This window comes from Ambystoma mexicanum, chromosome 4q, assembly GCF_040938575.1.
Source record: "Ambystoma mexicanum isolate Mex_15411 chromosome 4q, UKY_AmexF1_1, whole genome shotgun sequence".
Taxonomy (NCBI): Eukaryota; Metazoa; Chordata; class Amphibia; order Caudata; family Ambystomatidae; genus Ambystoma; species Ambystoma mexicanum.
Window position 1 is genome coordinate 583,884,018 of NC_090928.1, and position 21,627 is coordinate 583,905,644.

At 48.5% G+C, this 21,627-nt stretch overlaps 1 protein-coding gene across 1 annotated transcript in view; it reads left to right on the forward strand.

Annotated features, from left to right (window-relative positions):
- The window catches only part of MTHFD1L (methylenetetrahydrofolate dehydrogenase (NADP+ dependent) 1 like), a 2,103,853-nt gene that overhangs the window by 1,058,038 nt on the left and 1,024,188 nt on the right, over positions 1-21,627 (forward strand). The window contains exon 19 of the mRNA XM_069608130.1: positions 939-1,007. Within this exon, the coding sequence (XP_069464231.1) occupies positions 939-1,007 (69 nt within the window). The remainder of the gene's footprint in view (positions 1-938; positions 1,008-21,627) is intronic.

Here is a 21,627-nt window from a genome sequence, read left to right on the forward strand (position 1 = left end):
CTAAATTAAGCTCGGAATACAAGGGCATGAACATTGGGGTGCCATATGGGACTCGCAGACAAAGTTAAGACCTTAGCGATACACTTGGAGGCATTGATGCGTTCAGAAGCCCAGGTGGACAGGGTAATTGCCAATTCACACGATCACCTAAGAGTACTAAGACACACCAAAACTTTCTGTCACGGAAAAATCGCGAAACACTAGTTAGGCCTATTATAATGCCACGTTTAGATTACTGTAATGTGTTACTGATTGGACGAACAAAGGCTGCCTGGATAGACTCCAAGTACTACAGAACGAAGCGTTTCGCATCACCTGCGGCCTCTTCTAAACTGAACACCTTTCAGCCGCAAGAAAGAAGAGTGTATACAATGTACACAGTGGCATTGCAGCTGTTGGTTAAAGGCCACCATCGTGAAGGTACTTAATTACTTCAAATGCTGCGAGTGGTGTATAAGGTGGACAGTGGAGCTCTTAGCTGGATGGAGTTTGTCAGCTCGCATGCATTATTGCAGATGGCATCCAAGTGGCTGAAATACATTGTTCACTGAAGGCAGTCCCTCATTTTGAGTTTTGCAGATATGCTGTGGTGGGCGCAGGCTACAATGATTCCTTATGGGAATTCAGGACGACATAGACGTCTTTAGCACTTAATGTGTGGCTGTGTCTGTCCAAATTAGACTGCCTACTACCTACCCATTACTTTGGTATAATACGGGGAATCTTGTCTTCCTGTTTTGAGCTTATTGTCCTCTGGAAAATGTAATCTGGCTGGCTGATGTTTTGGAAACTAGGTTTGAAGGTTTCTTTCTTAATACAATAGTTTGTTCAAAACTCAACAGTAAACATTTGGATTTGCTCAGTATATTAAAAGAAATCATGATCGAATATTGAATCTAATTCTACATAACATCGATGTTTGTATCTTTTTCCCTTAGGGAGTGACGGGTGCTCTGTCCGTTTTGATGAAAGATGCCATTAAACCAACGCTGATGCAGACTCTAGAGGTAAGTGTTGCGCGCGCACACTCCGCCTCTGACCCTCCATTTTAATTCCGCTCCCTTATTACTGTAATGTGTCCCGTCTTCTAATGGAGTCCATTTCAAATACAGCCTTTGTTTAAATCTGGTCACAACCCTACGATACATGGCAGGAGCGACATTTTCAATGCAATATGTTTAACTATAGTTTAGTGTCTCCCTAATTTTTTTGTGGGTAACGATTTGCCAATGCCCAAATTCAAATGCTTTTTTTGCGATCGCGCCTATTAGTAAGCAACATCAGTGTGCCCTGGTCGAGAGAAGGTCAAGCGAGTAGCCTAATACTGGTTATTCCAAGAGGATTGCTATGCTGACTAGGCATGCCTTCCAGGGGCCAGATTATAGAAACTTTGCACCGGTGCAATGTTTTCAAGGTATTGGAACTAGGGCAAAGGTTGCCCTATTTTTAAAAATACATTCGAAAACTATTGCACCATGACAAGTGCAGTTTGGCATGGAATAAGCACCAGGGGAAAAATTGACCCAGTGCACAAAAGATGGCTTTTCAATGCGTTTTTTTTTAAACAGGGCAACGTTTGCCCTGGTGCTAATACCATTCCGTATTAGCACTAGGGCAAATTTGCCCTGTTGCAATAATACAGTGAAATGTATATTTTTTTTGCCCGAGGGCAATTATTGCCCTGGTGCTTATACCATGGCAAACTGCATTTTTCATGGTGCAATCGTTTTCTAATGTGTCCCATTGTTTTTAAAAATAGGGTAAACTTTGCCCTAGTGCTAATACTGTGCAAACTTTGCACTTGAAGCAGTGCAGAGTTTCTCTAATCTGGCCCCAGGTGCTTAGTTTTAATGTGCTGTGAGGCAGAATGTTTAATTTAATATGGCACCAAGTCAGGCTTGGCTATTCTTGGCTACTAGCCTACAATTTGCAGAGCGCAGCCCTCCTTTAAAGGACAAGGCGTTTTGATTACAGACGCTACAAGATAACCAGGCAAGGGCCAACACCAGCAACATCACACCAAAGACTGGACTGCACCGGAGAGACTCGCCTCTTTGAGAGGGTGATGCTAGCTGCAATGGGGTATTGGGCAGGTGTTGTCCTATAATTAAAGATTAAAAGGAGAGACAGGAGGCGGCACTTGTGCTTTAGGCCACGTTCCTTTTTTCTAAAGCCTGTAGCTCTCCTGCAAAGAGGCGGAGGCAGCACTTAAATAAGCGCATGCCGGCTGTTAGGTCACAGCCCCTTTAGGCCATGCCCGTGTAAGACCACCGTCCTCCATTTCACATGCCACTTGAGGCAGACACCATGCTAGAATCCATTATTAAGTCCAATTTGACGAAACTCTGATACAGAAACAAGATCTTTGACTAAAAGGCATTATCATTTGTTTCCAGATTGGCTTCTGCCTGTACCAGCTTTTCCTCCATTGATTATAGAAAAAACATTAATTCCATAGTTAGTTTGCGGTCTGAGTCTTAGAAAGACTCTCTCCACCACTCATCAATGGACAACAATGGTTTTGCCAGAATGAACCTTCCCAGATGCTTTGATCGCTCTTGTCTCAAGGTTGGACATGCTAATGTTAAGTGCTTCAAAGTTTCCTTGCTTCCTCCACAAAGCCGACATGTAAGAGAAGCTGAACCATCTTTTTCCTGGATGCTCAAGTTTTCCCTTGTGGGGAATTGATTTAATCGATATTTCATGAAAATAAATCTTCGATTTTTCCCTAGAAATTTTGACAGGTATGCCTGAGTTTCGTTTAATTTTCTTTCTTCATGGGGAATCAATTTCATGATTCTGTGTTTTATGTGAGTATCACCCGTATCCATCGAGTCTATCCAGTCTTGTTCCCAAAACCTGGATTTGACCTTGTTTGGCTTTCTTTGTAACAGGTTTCTGTTTGCAACTATGTCACTTAGCATTTTTTCACAACGGTGAACCCACTGTGTCAATACACTGTCACAATTGCCATTAGATGGATCATTCAAGATGTTATACTGTGGTTCCGGTTTTTCTGCGGTTATTTTGCGGTATTCGTTTAACGTGCAATTTCTCGAGCAGGGAGCACATTACTTTATACAGTGCGCACTTCTCCTCGTTCCCGCCTCATTCCCCCCTTCTATTTATCGTGACTCTTATTTGTTCGATACATCCGGGTGGCCATGTGCCATCATATAATGGTTTGGACTGTTAAGCGCATCCCAGTGTGTACGACCGGAGTGAATTTCCTAGTCATTTGAATCCACAGGCACACCCAGGCCAGGGCCACTCTTTACTAGGAGCCCGAGGTTCTTACTGTCGCGGAAGCACTACTCGTTTGAACTTTCTGCACGGCACTCCATGCGCTTGCCGTATTCAAATTAAGGCCTTTGGAGTTACAGCGGATGCACAAAGTACAGCCATAAGAAGTCTTGTGTGTGGTCTACTGGTGGACATTTGCAGTGGATTCACTTCTGGAGAAGGGCGTAATGATGTGTTATTTATATAGCGCTTTAATCCAAAGTGCTTTACAGAGCACATATTTAAATAAAATATCACCCAACCGAAATTGGTAAACAACGGATACATAAACGCCTGTAATTAAATAATTGTTTTTATAATATTGCGTGCAAGACCCAGTCTCCGCAGGATACTTTGTAGCACTAGCCAATGTAGTACACAAGGGGGACTCCAAACTTCTCAAGGTTGTGCAAAGGCTTGCTTTTATAAGAAGGTGAATGCATTTTTTTTCGCTTTAGCCTTTAACATGTTCAATTTGAAAGAAGCCTTCAAATCCGGCCAAGCATTCCATCTACACGACCGTAGGTATTCGTAGTCTGCTCTGCTGGATTTTGCAAATTTTCTGCCTAGAGAAAAGTAGCTGCTTTAGTGGTTGCATTTCATGATATCTGGCAGGTGGTTCATATTGACGAAGTCGTGACCCTGGTGAAGCTAGATCCATCGGCGCTACATCAGTCACCTGAATGCCTCTGATGTCTGTGGCTTTGTCCTGGCAATGTGAGATGTTCTCCATAATCCCCTCTGTCCCTATTCTTCATCTCTGTCCATCTGTTGTATGAGATTATTTGGTCTTTTGTCTTCATTTTGCACATATTTGTGGATATCACCCAGCTCCACATACGTTTGGATAGGAAGCCGAACAAGGTCGCCTAGCAGCATAAGCTTTGTATGAACACTATCTCTGAGCAAATGGGCTCGAACCTCCTTAAATTAAGCAGGCTTAAGACAGAGTTTGATAATGAGTGGTTGTAGTGCAGGACAAAGCACTGGAATTACACATATGGCCCGCTTTTAATGGCACCAGCCACTGCCATTATCCTCAGTCAAACATCTAGGCTTTAGACTGAGCCACAATCTCTTTTATCCCTCAGAATAAACGGGTTGCTTCATCCGGTTTTTCTTTCCAGTTGTCTGATGCTTGTCTTCCAATTTTTGTCTTCCCCCTCTCAAATGATGGTGATTACCGCTGTTTCTAGTTCTGTCTTGACTATGAAACTTCATTCTATCTGGGTTAGCCAAATTGCAGAGTCAGGCTTCCCCAGCAGGTTCAAAATGCAAAGGTGTTTACTAATGCCAGTCACTGTTCACATACTACTACTTGTCTCACTTTATTGGCTTCCCATCAGGGAACATATCCAATTTAAAGTCCTTTGCCAGGTACATAACTATTTCTGTAGGCAACAACCTTTTTTTTCACCTCCCACTGTATTATTTTGCACCCACCCAGAGCTACTCTTAAAACCTGTAGTTGACTTTACTGAGCGACAAGCCTCACTCACCTGAGAATTCCCAAGAACCAGAGAGTAAAGCAATAAAAAAAAGGATAAAATGCAGAACCATTGATGTAGGAGGTCCCATCCCGTTCACCTAGTGTCCTTCAAGGCCATTCAATGGATTGCCTTTCTACTGCAGATCCCTCATCTGATAGATATTCTCTCCAGCTTCGCTGCTTTGGAAAATTTTCGACGGGGCGTAGTGGACCTCGACCCAGCCGTCGACTGCCGATCCGTCTTGCTCGGCGTCTGGTCACCGGATGAGACGTCATGTGTCGTATAAATACCACATCACTACGGCCCAACCGCAGTTCCTTTTTTGCGCACACTAAAACGCTGCTTGTGAAAACAGAGCTTCGACTCTCTCAACATTTTCGTCAGAACACCTTGTACTTTAAAAGAAATCATCAACGCGAGATGGCGGTCGCTCAGGTATCAGGTTTCAAATGGTGTTCTATCGGGTTTCAAATGGTGTTCCGATTGTGGCACCAAGAAGTCCATCACTGATCCACACGAGTTGTCTCCGGTGCCTCGGTACGGGTCACAGCACTAACTGGTGTCTGTCGTGCACCAAAATTCAACCAAAATCTCTATGTAATCGAGCTGCAAAACTTGCTCTGGGTCGACCACCTTCAAAATCACCAGCGCGGTTAATGGTTCGGTCTTCGCAGGCCGAAACTGAGGGGTACACCCCAGAGAGAGAACACAGGTGGAAGAACATATGATCCCACTCAAGGAGCCCCTTTTCCTCTCCCGAAAGAAGAAAAGGTATCACTGCCACCGTCTGGACTCGGAGTTGTCGACTAATAAAGGTAAGCCGTCGGTTGGGCCTACCACCCACCAAGAGTGGGAGGATTGGAAATCCTTGATGCTTCAAATGTTGAAGGAGCATGCTGCAGTCAGCGCAGCTACCCCCCTCCTTCCACACTGCAGGCTTCGGAGCCATGAGCGGCGCTCAGTATATCTGACCCCTCTAGTGCCCCGGTACCTACAATGTTGGTGCCGATGATCTTTCGACACCGAAAGAGATCTAATGGAAGACAGATCATCCCTGTGCATCCAAGGAGGTCGACACTACAGATCGATGCCGACATCCACCATATTGGCGCAGAAAGAAAAACGTCGAGAAAACATTCACCCCGCAACTCCGGTCGGAATTTTTTGATATTATGGCAGTTGACTTTGGCGGTCAAGATGCAGATGACCAGGGGGATGTCGAACCGATTTTACTTGGGTTGAGGAGGCGTCAATTATTTTGACGACCAGAATCAGCTTTTGCAACTGGCTCAAGGCCTCCAGGACGCCAGCAGTCTGGACGCCTCTCCAGACATCGAATTTCAGCAGTCCCAGCGCTAACCTCATAATACCTCTAACTTCAGGGCTTTGGTAGAAAGGGTCATAAACACCCTGGGATTGCACTCGATCAGTGGCGCCTGTACAAGGTTATGACTGTACCGACATTTTAGATGAAGGCCTTACCACAGAAGGTAACATGCCTTTAAACCCTGCCATTGCCGATCCTTTAGAAATTATGTGGCAAAACCCTTGTTCCATTCCTCTCGACAGCTCCACCATTTTTTGGGAAATGCAGGCCGGCTAGAGGAGACCCTTCATACCTCTCCTCTCACCCTTCCCCGAGGGACTTGTATTCAGGCTGCTACGGTCTCTTCTAGATCTGCATCTTCTACATCCACTCTGCCTCCCAACAGGGAAGCGCAAAAAGTAGATGCCTTTAGCAAAGAAGGCATTCACTTCAGGTAGCATGGCCCTAAAAGCTACAAATGTGGCAAGCAGTTTTGCCAAGTACTCATTGGGTCTATGGACCACAGTTGAAAATGCTGCTCAGTATGTCCCATGAGGAGAAATGCGCAAGGACTTCCTACAGCTAGTGGAGGATGGGAAAGAGCTGGCCAGCAGACAGTCGCTGCGATCGGGCCTGGACATCACCGACTGTGTGGGCCAATCTCTGGCGTCAGCCATAACACTAAGAAGGCAGGCCTACTTAACACCTCTGGTTTTTGCCTAATGTCCAAGTCAAGGTTTTGGACATGCCCTTCGAGGGCGATCTTCTTTTCAGCCCGAAAGCCGACGATTCCTTAGAAACATTTAATGAATTCAAAATCGCTGACACATCCTTAGGCCTAGCTGCGTAGCCGGCCAAACATACATTTAGCTTTGCCTCTAGGGCACGGGGCTACAGGAGATATGCTCCTTACGGCAGGAGAGTGCAGCTCCCACTGGCCAGGCAAGAGCGGATGTGTTTCTTGTGCTCTGGGAAGGGGCAGACTTTTTCTAGAGGTGAAAAGGCAGCATGAGCGGCACGGGCAGACTCTGAAGCCGATTTGATTTTCTCCTCTCTCAGCGGACCGGTTGGAGGGCGATTGAAGGAGCATTTGCTCCAATGGCAGGAAATTACTTCTGATGCCGCGGGCTGTACAGCTCCTTCAGTGGGGTTATTGTCTGCCATTTGTAAGAAAACCACTGGGCAGACCACCCCCATCTCCAATCCAACCTGGACAGAAGCTCCAGGAAGAATTGAGAGCCTTGTTGCTGAAGGGTGCTGTAGAAGATGTACCGCCCAAGCAGAGAGGATCGGGTTAGTATTCCCAGTATTTCCTGGTACCCAAGAAGGGAGGTCGTCTCCATCCCATTCTGGACCTCAGGGCCTTGAACAATTTCTTGAGGAAAGAGAAATTCAGGATGGTGGCGTTGAGAGAGATTCTCCACGCTCTCGAATTACAGGACTGTCTGGTGTCGATAGACCTACAGGACGCTTATTTCGATGTGCCAATCCATTGAAAGCACAGGAAGTTCCTAAGGTTCACCATAGGAGATATGCACAATCAGTTCAAGGTGCTTCCCTTTGGTCTAACCTCCAACTCAAGTGACTTCGGCTCACCTCAGGAGATCCGGGGTCCACGTATTTCCATATCTGGATGACTGGCTGATTCGAGGGAAGTCTGTAGTGCAGGTCTTGTCCCGTTTAGAGGACACCTGCTTGCTGCTGGACAACTGGGCTTCTCCCTAAACTTAGTCCCACAGGACACCAGTCCTGCGGCTCCAGTTCATCGGAGCAGTCATAGACACCCGAATGGGGAAGGCCTTCCCTCCCGAGGAGAGAGTAGTCAGCTTGACACAGATGGTCGACTTGTTCCGGAGCCATGCCACTCTACCAGCGGCTTCCTTCCTTTCGCCTCCTAGGCCTCATGGCCTCATGCATTTTTCTAGTGCCAGAGGCCAGGTTGTGCATGAGATCCATGCAATGGCTGAGGGATCAGTCGTCTCAGTACCTTGTCTCTCCCTCGGATCTCCTCAGGGTGTCCGCAATAGTGGTCAATGACCTCTCCTGGTGGGTGGACCGGAACAATCTTTTGGCAGGGGAACCCATCTGGCCTCCTTGGCTGCAGATCTGAGGGGGTCACGGATGCGTCTCTGAAGGGTTGGTGTGCTCACTGAAAGGATTTGCAGGTGAGCGGCCTCTGGTCAGCAACAGAAGCCAGGTGGTACATCAACAGGTTGGAGTTGCGAGCTATCAGGCTAGCCCTGAAAGCATTTTCCCCTTCTCTGCAGGGGAAACATGTCCTCGTTCTGATGGACAACACAGTGGCAATGCACTATCTCAACAAGCAAGATGGTGTGCACTCCTGCCCCCTCTGCACGGAGGCAAGGATGCTTTGGTTCTGGTTGCTGGAGAAAAGGATCTCGGTCTCAGCAGTTCATCTGGCGGGCACAGAGAACAAATTGGCAAATCCTCTGAGCAGGCAGAGCATGGTCTCGCATGAGTGGGAAGTGTGCCAGGAAGTCCCAGAGGAGGTCTTTGCTCTCTGGGGTACCCCAGTAGTGGATCTGTTCACAACGGAGTCCAACAAGAAATGCAAACATTTTTGCTCGAAGGAATTCCCTACTGACTAGTGCGTTGGCGGATGCGTTTCTGGTGTATTGGACCTTCCCTCTCCTTTACGTGTTCCCTCTGATTCCCGTCATTCTATGAGTTCTCCAGAGGTTGAAGAGGTTTCTAGCGGCCATGATCGATTGCCTCGGACTGGGCGAGGAGAACCTGGTACTCTGACCTCTTGGATCTGTCCACCTTACCGGTTGCCTCGATGTCTCGATCTCCTAACCCAGTCTGAAGGTCTGATACTCCATCCGCCCCTGAATCCCTCAACCTACATGCGTGGCTCTTGAGAGGATGAGATATGACTGGAAGCCCTCTGAGGAAGTACTTGGTGTTGCTGACTGCACGCAGACCATCTACAAGATCTTTGTACGCGTGCAGATGGCGAAGATTTGAGGTGTGGTGCAGGGAACGTGTGATTTACAGAGTGATGGAGTTCCTTCTGTCACTGGTCTCCACAGGCCTTCAGGTCACCACAGTCAAAGGATATTTGGCGACCTTGTCTGTGTTTATAAGATCCCCAGATCAAGGTTAATTTTTTTACGATCCCGCTAATAGCCCAATTCATGAAAGGCATTGTAAATAAGTTTTCACTAACTCTTAATCTGGTTGTGACATTAGGTAAATTAAAAACACAATAAATAAGAGCAATGGGGGGAAGAGGAAAACGGGACAAACCTGCTATTCCTCGTGCGTATTCAGAACGTGCAGCAAGGGAGAAAGTTTGGGTTCATTGCTGTGGGGGTCTGAACTCAAGGGTGAGCCACAGATGAAGTGCTAGGAATGTTGAGTGCATATGGCCTGGAGCCGCGAGAGGTGCAAGTGCGAGCCACCAGGACGGAGGGTGCAAGTGCAGAAGACCAGAGTTGGGCCGATTGGGTGCGGGAGGTCAGGGCCCCTAGGATGCATAAAGGCTCAGGACACCAATCACAACAACTGTGGGATTAGCAGGGGAAAGAAGAAGCAAAGGAGTAGGTAAAGAGGAGAGTCTTAAGGATCTTCCGGAATTTAAGAAGATCCTGCTCAAGCTCCATGGGAAGGGGAAGGCTGTTCCATAGGAGGGAGCCAGCTGAGTAAAGCAAATGACCACCTGCCCTCTGTTTAGCAAAATGCTTTACACACAGAGTCAGAGCCAGAGGAGCGTAGTGGTCTAGAGGGGGAGTATTTAGTAAGATAAAGTTGAAGATGGTATGGTCCCCGGGCCCAGTCAGCCTTGTGGATGATGCAGAGGGATTTGAATTTAATCTGTGAAGCAAACCGGGAGCCAGTGAAGACATTTTAGTGCAGGAGAGATGCAGTCCCTGGGCTTAAGGCCAAGGATAAGTCTTGCTGTCCTATTCTGGATTAGCTGGAGGGGTCGCAGAGTTGATGACGGTAGATTCTGGAGGAGGCTCTTGCAATAATCAAGCCTAGAGAGAACCAGGGCTTGGGTCACATTGAGCCTCTCGGGGGGAAAGTGAGAAGTCCTTTGAGAAGGAAGAGCTGAAAATGGGACTTTTTGGCGATGTCCTCAGTGTGAGGGAAGAAGGAGAGGGAGGAGTCGAAGATGACTCCACAGTTTCTAGCTTCAGAAGAGGGTGCAGGGTGAGAGCCCAAAGAGTAAGGTGTCACGACCCTCACCCAAAAGCCCCTCTGGCAAACCCATTGGCCAGGTGGAGTCAGGACTCGGGCCCCTAGAGCCTGGCATCCTCTTCAAAAGCCCTCATGGGGCCAGTCCTGGCACCAGGCTCATACACCATGAACAACAATGTGCTTGGGAACTACTTTATTGTATTGTCAGCCAACATGGAGGCATCCACATAGCTTGGTCCCCTAAGAACCAAGCTATGCGGTCTTGTGTTTTGGGTGTGGCAGGCCTGGAACTACTTTCCCTGGTACTACTTTACCTGGGCTATATAAACCACACTCTGACTGCAGAACATGCTTCGTGTTACTTTGCAGCTTGCAACGTGACGCTCACCGCGTCCAGCTATTCCCTCGAACCTCGGAGAAGCAGAACCTGCAAGGAGACAAAAGGAACATCATTAGCAGCAGCATCTTACCTGCAATCTTCATCTTTAAACACTCGCAGCTACTGATAACCGCTTCCTCGAATCTGCATGCCTCCCGGACAGAACGACCTGAAGGAGGAAGATAGAGGCAACAGTAAAGAAAGCTGTAGAGACATTTACAAATTACGAACTGCTCAAAAGGCTCACCTGGTTGGTCGCCTCTCGGCTGGCACCACTCCAGACATTCCACTCGCTGAAGAACACCGCGACCTACTAGGAAGGAAAACGCAGGTTAGCAAAGGCAAGACTTTGCAGCGCTGCGCTTAGCGCTTGCTTACTGCATCATAGCGCTCTTAATGCGCCATCATTTACCAGCGGGGGTCAACCAAGCCAGTTTGCCGCGCTGAAGCTCTGCATATCTAAGGGCGAAAAAAGAGACATTTTAAACAAAGGAAGGCATGCAGGATAGCAACAAAACTAAAGAACAGCAATAAGACCTACCAAAACAATATCAAACGGACCGGCGTCAGTGAAGTAACTGGACCGCACTCGCCCATGAAAGACAACGCGCCCCTGCAAAGAAGGCAGGACGGAGAGCATGCCTAATTCTACCACAAGGTGAGGAGAGGGCGCCAGAGGGACTGAAAGCATACGGGGGTGGAGGGAGGGTACTTACCCCAGTCGGTCAGTCTTGAACACAGTCATCCTGTATTTTCAGGCAGAACCTTCCAGCGCAGACCACATCAGGGCAAAGCTGAGAAGCATACCAGCGAGTAACCCGGCTGGGTGGCGCCCCTGTGGATACCAGGTGAGCGTAACATAAGGCCAGAGTGAAGGGAAGGAGGGAGCAGGAGTAGCGATGGGAAGGATCTCTGTTTTACAGGCATTGAGGCAGAGATCATTGGCAGTGCACCAGGACTGTATGGCAGAAAGGCAGTCAGAGATAATGGATAGTGTGAGAGGGTCGGTAGGGAGTTTGAAAAAGAGCTGAGTGTTGACTGTGTAACACTGGAAGTTGGAAGAGAAGGAGGAGATGAGGCATGCAAGCAAAGGAAGGTAGATGTTAACTGGTTAAGTGCCAGGCTATTATGCAAAAAGGACGGGCATACTCATCCTTGGGCCTTAAGGGGTTAAAGAGCCAGGGGGAGAGGATGGAACCCTGGGGGACACCAGAGGTGGAGAGTGAAGTAGGAGAGGAGAAGGTGCCCAGGAGGACTTGGGAGGAGCTGTCAGTAAGGAAGGATGGCAGCCAGTCCAGTGCCCGTTCCGAGATACCAAGGGTATTGTGGAGCCTTTGTGTGAGGATGGAATGGTTAACTGTCAAAGGCAGACAGGAGATCAAGGAGAATAGGGACAGCTGGGGAGTTGGAGTCCAGAGATGCAAGCAGTTCTTTGCAGGTGTTCAGACAGAAGAGCGGATTCTGTGCCTCTGGATGCTCGGAATCCAGATTGATGGTCGTGGAAACCACCAACTAGTTCAATGTGAGAGTTGAATTGGGGCAAAAGCAACTTCTCCAGCAGTTTTCCCAGGAAGGGGGTAATGGAAATAGGCCGGTAGTTGGCAGGACAGGTGGGGTCTGATGAAGGTTTTTTCAGGAGTGGGCGCACAAGGGAATGCTTAAGGGAGGAGGGGAAAGATCCTGTGAGGAATGAGTGATTGCAGAAATCAGCGCGACCAGGGTTAAGACAGCCAATGCTATCTTTTGTCCTGGATGAGCAGGGGGAAACCTGCTTAGAAGAGGCCTTCATGGAAGAGACAACTCTGGTAACTTCAGGTGTGACTGGTGAAGGGGGAGAAGGAGGAAGAAGGATGGAGGGGGGATGGAGGTGAAGGGGTGTGGGACGGTTTGTGAGGGAGTAGCAAGGGTGGTAAGGATGTTCTGGGTTTTGCAGGCAAAGCGTGAGGTCAGTGCATTGCAGAGAGTTTGGGAGGGAGAAGGGGAGGAAGAGACTGAGGAGGGGCTGGTTAGTTCCCTGCAGATGCACCGGAAATCCGTGCCTGAATATAGGCTCTTTTCTTGGCACGGATGGAGTGTCTGTATTGCCTTTGGATCAGGCGACAGGCCAGTTTGTGAGAGAATAAGCCTGAGGTTTGCCACTTTCGTTCTGCTGCCTAGCACTTACGTTTCAGGGCCACCAGTGCGATGTCATACCAAGTGTTGCGCTTAGAGACAGGTTTGAGGCGGATCCTCATTGACTGGGGCAAGAATGTCGAGTATTGATAATGGAGAGGTGAGGTTGCTGAGGGCAGAGTCTGATGTGGGAGCGTTGAGGGGATGAAGGTGGAAGCGAAGGCAGCCGCAGACACTAATTTCATTGGGTGGTTGTTAGCGAACGAGGTTGGTGGGACTTTCAGGGTGGTTGTCAGGGAGCCAACGGGACTCTAGTGGGAGGAGAGTAGAGAATGGTCTGACCAGGAGAGAGGGGTGACTAGTGGATGGGGGGGTCAGAGTGTATGAAGGCATCCAGAGTGTGTCCAGCTGAGTGGGTTGGTCCAGAAGGGAGAATGGAGAGGAAAAGCAAGGTGCAGAGGTCAGTGAAAAGCATGGATGCAGAGCCTGGGGAGTCGAATTGGATGTTGAAGTCACCCATGAGGAGGAGGTTGGAAGTGGATGAGAGTAAGGAAGAGTAGAAATCACCCCATTCAGAGAGGAACAGGGTGGTGGCGCCTGGAGTCCTGTAAATGGTGGCAATGGTTAGAATGTTGGTCAATGTCTTCAAGAAGGAGACCGATGTCAGCTGAGTGTTTGTTGCCTGGGCGGGCATTGTGGAGGAGGTCTGTGCCTTTGAAAGTTTTCTGAGGCGGTGTAAAGGGGCGTGGTACATCAGTCAGAGGAGGGGAAGAGAGAGTAGAAGGCGGAGATGCAGGTGATGGAAGGAAGTAAGTTAATGAGAGAAGGCAGGATCCGATCGAAGAGGAGGAGGTTTGGTTGTGGACTGTCAACCAGGATAGTGCCAGTGTGATAGACCTTAACGATGCAGCGAGAGGAAGATAAGCTGACCAAGAGGACTTCCCACTTGGTGCCACTGTTAATGGTAGAGCATGTGGAAGGAGAGCGAGTAGAGCTGAAATGAGGGTGTGGGGTCCATAGATCTGGAGAGGGGAGAGAAGAGGATATCAGTGAAGACCTCTCGAGAGGAAGCGCTGACATAGGTGTCTGCGATGGGAAGTCCAGGGTTTGCACTCAAGATGTCTTTTTTGTGTTTTTTCCTACCAGACTTTGAGAGGGTGGGATAGGTGATAGTGTAGCAATTAGAGAATATTGGAGAAATGGAGAGAGCCATACGTCGGCAGGGGTTTGGACAGGAAAAAAAGAGGGTAGCTGCACTGTACAGTTCTTGCTAAACCCACCAGGAGGCCTAGTAGATGTCAAAGGAGGCACAGCACTGTGAAATGCAAGAGGTACACAGATAGAATGAAACACACCTAAATTCAGAGTACATAGTAGTCACAAGTTTACTGGAGGAAGATGAGTCTTGATTGCAGCGAGGAAAGCAGTGGAAGACACAGTGGAGGAGTAATCACTCATGGGGACGGAGCATACTTCGAAGAGGGCTAAGGCTCTCCATACCCTCTTTGGCCAGGACAGGCACAGACAGGGCCTTACTGAGTGGGCCGGCTCTGCCTGCCGGTGCACTCGATTAGTAGATGAAGTTGGGGGCTGCCCAATCAGCAGAGCAGCAACATCACAGTGAGGCTATTCCGCCCCACGAGGAAGTCAGCAGCAGTTTTGGAGTGTGCTTCCAGAGAGTTACAGACTAGGCACATTTAGTTATGTAAAGGCAGCACCTTTACAGTAGACACCCCCAATTATGCGCACTAAGGTGCCAACACACAGGCAACAGTTCTGCACACAAAAGTAGCAGCTGAAGAAGCACTCCCCTCCCTTGATAAAAGCCCACCAGCGCTTACCTTGAATGCGGTAGAGGAACACTGCTCCTGGAGCTTCCTGGGATGCTTGCTGTGATATTCCAGAGGAGATGATGCAGCCTGGCCTTTCAGGAGAGCTGATAAGCTCTTTGCAGCCTTTTCCTTGGCCTGTACGGGCCTGCCCATAACCAAGCAGACTTTATCCTGATGGATAATTTTCTGCGTAGATGAATGCTACCAGTCCGCTGGCAAGGAATTGCCAGCAGGCATCGGGCCCATTCAGCAAGGGGAGTCTCTGCATCAACAGCATTGCAGAGGGGAGTCCCTGTCTGGTGAGATTTGTGCCGCTGCGACATGGTCATCCCTGAAGCACTACGTGTATATGGCTCGTACTACTGATGCGTGTTTTTGCAGGGCAGTGCCGCAAAATCCCTTGGTATAACTTTCTGCCCGCCTCCTTCATTTACTGCTTTGGGAGTCTATCAAATGAGGAATCTGCGGGAGAAAGGCAGTCCATTGAAGGAGAAATTACTTGCCTAATGTTCTTTCTATGGATTCATCTGCCCTCCATCCCTGCTCAGAATATCAGTGTTTATCGTGCATTTTTTCTATTTCATGTTGACTTGGTGATGGTCCTCTGTGTCCGTTTTCTGTCTTCCTGCCAACCTTTTATTTTAAAACAAAGATTTTTCCAACGCTACTTGTAGGGTTTGATCGAATGTTACTCCTTCTATAGTTACTACTTTGTAGGCCATTTGTTCTGTTTTCCTATGCAGTGTCTGGTGTTTTGGGGGAAAAGGGTGGAACTGAGGTTGGGGAATAGTGACGTGGTATTTATGATGCCTGATGTCACGTCTGGAGTTGATGACCATATGCTGAGCAAGATGGGTCGACGGCCGGGGCGACGTCCACTACGCCCTCTGTCGAAACTATTCCGAAGCAGTGAACCTGGAGGGAATATGTCTTAGATGAGTAATCTGCGGGAGAAGAATCCATAGAAATAATAGTACGGTAAGTAATTTCTCCATCTTATTAACTCTCAATGAAGTGCCTTTGCCACTTCTACGCCATGGAGTCCGCTCCATACTCTGAGGAATAACCACCTACACTGGCTCAGATACCATGCCCTACCAGCTCCTCTACCATGGAGCAGTGTGCTCAGAAAATGTTCACCATTTTCACCCTGTTGCTGGTGGCTTCCTTCTACCTCGGAGCCAGTGGCATAGCGAGGGCCGATAGCGTCTTTTCATGCCAGCAGAGGCACCTCTTCAGACCTAAACCACATGCCCATGAGATAAGTCCAGGCCCCTGTTATGGATCCTGCTCCCCTCCCCTCCTGTTCTGCTATGCTCCTGCTTCGGCATGGAAGTCCCAACACTTAGCACTTCTGATGAAACTTCAGCATCCTTCAGTGCTGAACCCCTCTTGTGGGAGCTTGTGGTTTGCCCTGCCTCAGTTCGGAGTTTGTGGCCAAGTTTGAAGAGGGTTAACCCATCCCTTTAAGGCTGGAATTCCTGGCGGAAGTGTATGTGGAGGACGTCACTGAGGAACGTTACAGGCCGGACAAAGGTTTGACTAGCCTGGCTTCTAACTGTTTGGATGCCTGGATATCTTCTTGCACTTTATGGAACGTACACATGTGCCTTCTATTAACTGTTGCCAAGGTGGTTGAGTGCTTGGGGGTCAATGCTCGCTCACTGGCTGCGTGGCTGGATCCTGCCCCAGTTGTAGTCCAGATCTGATCATGAAGCATGGCCCTGCCCCTTCGGACCCTGTTTTTCTCTCCACCCACATTACTCTGGAGACCCTGGCGTTTCAGGCCTCGCTAGCCGGGCCAAAAAAGGCCCACCTTTCAACTGGACAGAAAGAGTAGCTACTTCACACCGTTGGCCATCTTATTTTCAACTGCGCACCTTGGACAGCTAACAATTTGTGTCCTGGCTACATAGTCACCCTATGGAATGTGTTGAAGTAGGCATCAGAAAACCTGTGTTGAGGTGAGAACTGTGTTCAATGTTTTGTTGAATGATGGCAAGGCTTCAAGACATTTCCTGACGTCTGGATTGGACAGCACAGAATGTATGGGACTGTATTGTGCTGAGGAGGCATACCTGGAAGTGCAAATCTGGGTTTTGAACCTGATAGTCAGACAAAACCTCTCAACATACCTTTCGATAGAGCACGTTTTTCTGGCTCCAAGACATGCAAGTTGTTTGAAAAGTTCAGGGGTCCAAGGCACCAGTCAAATCCCTAGGGCTGGCAGTTCAGCAGCCGTCTGTTTCTTCTACATTCATCTTGTTTCTTTACCTTGTTTGCCCACAGGGGTAGAGTTCGGGCGCCTGCTAGCACTCAGCAATAGAAGCGTTTCTGCCAACATGGAGGCAGAGGTGCACAGAGGAGCATGTTTTCCGCTCTGCCATCTCCTCCTACAACTTTGGCCTGAAAATCTTCCAATTTAAACCTTCTCCATTCTTCTGTGGTGAGGGTAGGGGTCAACATTTCATGTATGTTCTGGAGGTGATGAACACCATCTCCAGTGCCTGGGATTTACAGGTTGTTTCCATGCATACTGGTTCCATTTCCTCCCACATGCCCAGCACACCTCTATCCCTGTCCACTGTGTTCCCTCCTGCTCAAGGAAATCCTGAAACTACTGGCTAGCATCCAGCTTTTGCCTGCTTCCGAGCATGATGGGGAATGGTATTCTTATTATTCTATGTTGCCGTAGAAAGATGGGGGATCTACTTTACATGTGCAAGGGCAAGTTCAGGATGGTCACCCGTGACCCAATCCCAGACTCTCTGGACTTACAGGAGTGGCTCATAGCCCTGGACCTTCAGGACTCCTACCTTCCTGTGCCAAACCTTCCTAAGCACAGAAAAAGCATGGAGTTCATTCTTGGCAACGTCTTCTAGCTGTTTGTGGTCCTTTTCTTTTAGCCTATTCTCTGCCCCCAGGGCACAAAGCTGTTGGCTGAGGTGGCTTCTTGCATCAGAAGGGAATGGATGCAATTGTTTCCTTTACCGGATGACTGGCTCATTCGAGGGTGCTCTCCCTAACTAATGCACCTGCACTTCAACTGCACCTCATCAACTGCAAATCTCGAGCTTTCACTTCAACTTCACAAAGTCGATTCTTCCCTCCTATAGATTGCTCATCTTTGAGATATATCTTGCAGCAGCAATTGTCTCCAGAATATTCTTAAGCAACCAGTGGTGCCATGTGGCTCCATATATTCCACAAAAAGGGTCTATGGGAGCTTCAAAAACCACCCATTGCTCCAATCATTTCAACACAAAAAGGATGGAAATCTTTTCCTGGATAAACGGCACACCCGCACTATGTAGGGAAAGATAACACTGTAGGGATAGGACATAGTAGGCTTGAGGGCACTTGAGAAAGTATTTACTGTAATAAAGGATTTCCATCCTTTTTGTGTTAAAGCCATGTGGCTCCAACCAATTCTAATGCATGGCAGTACAGCTATACATGAGATCAGGGGCAGTATATATGGAGCCATGGGCTTCCCATGACCTCAGTTCTTTTTTTCCCCACACACTGCTCAGGAATGCGACAAACAATTTTTCTGTTTTAACTCGAATGCCCAATCCCAAGGTGGGCTTCAAGCATTATAGTGACTACTTGAGGCTGATGTCCAGCACCAACCCCCACAAGGTATGTCTTTCCTGCCTGGAGGAGGAACATAACATTTAAGACTCTAGTTTGTGCAGTTGATGAATGAATATGCCCTCCCGAGTAGAGGAGGCCTGGCCTATAGGGAACTCTGGAGATTTCCCGGTAGGCCTCTGCACCCTGGGCCTCTTTTGTGTGGTATTTCCAAATTTGCTCATAGTAAAGCATTTGGCTTGCTGAAAATGTGTAATATGGGGCCACTTTGAAAATTATTTGCAGGGCCTCTTTGGTTTTGCAGTCCGCCCCTGCTCCCGATAGTCTGCCACCAAGTTGTATATCTTCCTCAACAAGGGTGGGAAGCACAATCCCTCCAAATCTCTGGCCTCGCCAAGAAGGTTCAGTCTTCACAGAAGTCAGAAGTGGAGCCTCGTTTCAGCAAGGAAAGACAATGAGAAGATTCTGGCTTCTGTGAAGGTGACTCGAAAGAGAAACAGTGTCACAGGAGGACTTGTCCCTCCACAGAATGTACTGGATGTCATTCTTCCTTCTCGTCCTCCGAAAAGAGTAATCTTTCTTTTTCCAAGGATGGTTAATCTTCTGGAGAGTCACCACCACTGAAGGTACTATTCCCCACTCACTCATCTAAACCACAGCATTGGGTGTTTTTAGGCTACGCACCTTGTACATCTTTGCCATGGTGCTGGCAGCTGGCCCACCGGGCTTGGACAAGCCAGCAGAGGCACCAGTTTGGACTTCAATTGCGCACCCGTTCGTGTCTGACAAATAGCCACTGCACTGACGCCTGCTTCCGCGCCAACTAGTGCTGGCCCCTCACATGATCTTGGAGTGCCCCCCATTCTACCAAAATGGGGCATATTCGAATGAAGTGAGGGTGACACCATCCCCTATGGGCTGGAAACGATGCAATAAGGAAAGGTGGAGGATTCCCCTGAGGAGTTCGAAGACCATAAGGCTGCCTTTAAAGATTTGGCTTCTGACCTTTAGGATGCCAGTGGTCTGGGTACCCTTTGAAATTGGATTTCATGCATGCATTTGCTTATTGCAAGCTCAATGCTTCTTTTCAGTAAACCATTATGAAGTTTGTGGATGTCCTGGGTCTACTTTCTCCAATGAAGTGAGTGGTACAATTTGACATTACAGACGTTCTGGACAAAGGTCTTCTGAAAGACACCTCTGCCTGTTAATCCAGCAGTAAATTTAAGGGTGATGGCTGCATGGTTGAAACCAATCATCCATGCTAGCTGTAGACCATGACCTTGCAAAGAAGTTTCACCTGGCCCTTAAGGTTACAGCCTTCTACAGCTCTTTCAGGCTACCCCCGGCATCCTCCTTCATCTCCATCCATGACTGTCTATCTGCTATTCAGTCATGGTGTGCCTCTAACGATCTCAGCTTCAACGCCAGCCAGACTGAGATCCTTCTCATTGGGACACCTGCTCCCGCTTTCACTCTCTCACTTTGGCTGCCCTCCTTGGGCCCTCTGCCATCACCCTCTGAGCCAAAAAACCTTGGAGTGATCTTTGCCTCCACACTCTGTTTCTCTACACATCACAGACCTTGCCAAGAAGGCCCTCTTCCAGCTGTAACTGCCTCAAAGTAGTCTCCCTTTTCTCACCTTCCCCCCCAAAGCTTACTGTCTTCAGAGCTCTTGTTCTCACTAGTCTGGACTACTGCAAAAACCTTTCTCCATCTGCCTACCTCTACTCTTCGCCCTTTTCAACTCATCTAGAACAGGACCGCAAGACTTATCCTTGGCCTTAAGCCCATGAACTGCATCTCTTTGCTGCTGAAATCCCTCCACTGGCTCCCTCCCGGTGACTGCAAGGATCAATTCTAAGACCCTCTCCATCGTCCACAAGGCTTTTTGGGGCAGTGGCCCGACTACCTTCAACTCTCACTAGTACCTTCCTCCTAGAGCCCTTGGCTCGTCTACCTCCAACTTTCTGCGGGTGAGTTATTTCTCCAAGCAGAGAATGTGGGTAGAACTCTCTTCTCTGCAGGTGCCTCCCTCTGGAATGCCCCCCTGTGTCTCTCCACCTTGGGCCGGGCCTCCTTAAGTTCTGGAAACTCCTCAAGACCTACCTTTTCTCCTTTCTCTCTACCTCTACCCTACTAACGTTCCCTTTCTCCTGCTCCATCAATTGACTGGCTGCTGAGTCTTATAGGTCACCAGCCCCCTTCCCCCTCACTGACCAGTCCCCCTGCACTTGCCGCCTGGCCTTACTTGCAACGTCTCCTGGCGAACCTTGCACTACTGACTGGGATTGCTTCTTGTAGCCCTAGCCTCCCAGCACTTCACTCTGGGCTCTGCTGCTCTGGATGCACTTCTCCCTGTACCCTCTCCCCTGCACTTCTTGTTTGCTCATTTGCTCGATCTCAGACACAATATCTAGTATGATCGTCTTCTTGTCCTCCCTCTGGCCCCCCCCAGCCCCCTGCCTTGTTGCACCTTACACTTGTTTATAGGCGCATAATAAATAACCAATCAATCAATCTAGTCAACTTGCCCTGCACCAGTCTGGTGGTTCCAGCTTCTACTGAGGGATCAAAGTGGATCACGTTTCCGTTCTTGCCCCCAGATAGGGAGAGGAAAAATAGGATGCTTTTGGATGAATGCTATTTGCCTCTGTCAGCGTGCGCTTGAGGGTTGTGAATGCCGATGCACTCTACTAGCTGTGGAAGAAGACAGACCTGGTGAAAAAAATGTATGTCCAATCATCCATTTCTCAAAAGCCTTGTTGTCATTGCTGCTGGTGCCGTTGCAAAGTTGTGCTTTTCCAAGGCCAACCAGGGTGGTAGCCAGAGCCCCTAGGTATCAGCCGTTTATCGCACACACAATTACTGCACGGCCAAAAATATTGCATCGTTTACAATGAATCGATGTCAAAATATAGAGAGGGGGCTGTGGGTTGGGGGTAAACATTAAAGTGGGAGGATGTAGGGGGGCCTTTAGGGTTCTCCCCGAGCATTCTTTTTTGCATCAATTTGTTATAAGCGGTTCGACATTTCCGACTTCGCAGTAATGGATGCACAGTTATCACATGAATCCCAGAGCCAGTACTACGCCGGAGGGTCCAGATGGCAGTTGGGTGGCCACAGTTACAGTGGCCTCTCCACATGTCTGTATGTGCTTGTTCAGTACCACCCCATACTTCTTCAAAAAGATGCTGGCCAGTTTCTTTTTATTGCAAGCCACAACATCCATAAAAGATTTGGGTGGACCGCAAGCAACATATAACCCCGCCAGATCCTCCACATCGAACCGTTTCAGTCACAACATCTGCTTGAACATTGTGCAGAGAGAGAGAGAGACACTTTGGGGAGTGACAGACAATATATGCAGCCACAAGCAATGCAGCAAGCTGCTAGCTTACACCAGCGCATGCAGCAAGCAAGCAGCTGCGTCAGGACTCCTAGACACAGACTACTTCCAAAGTGGCT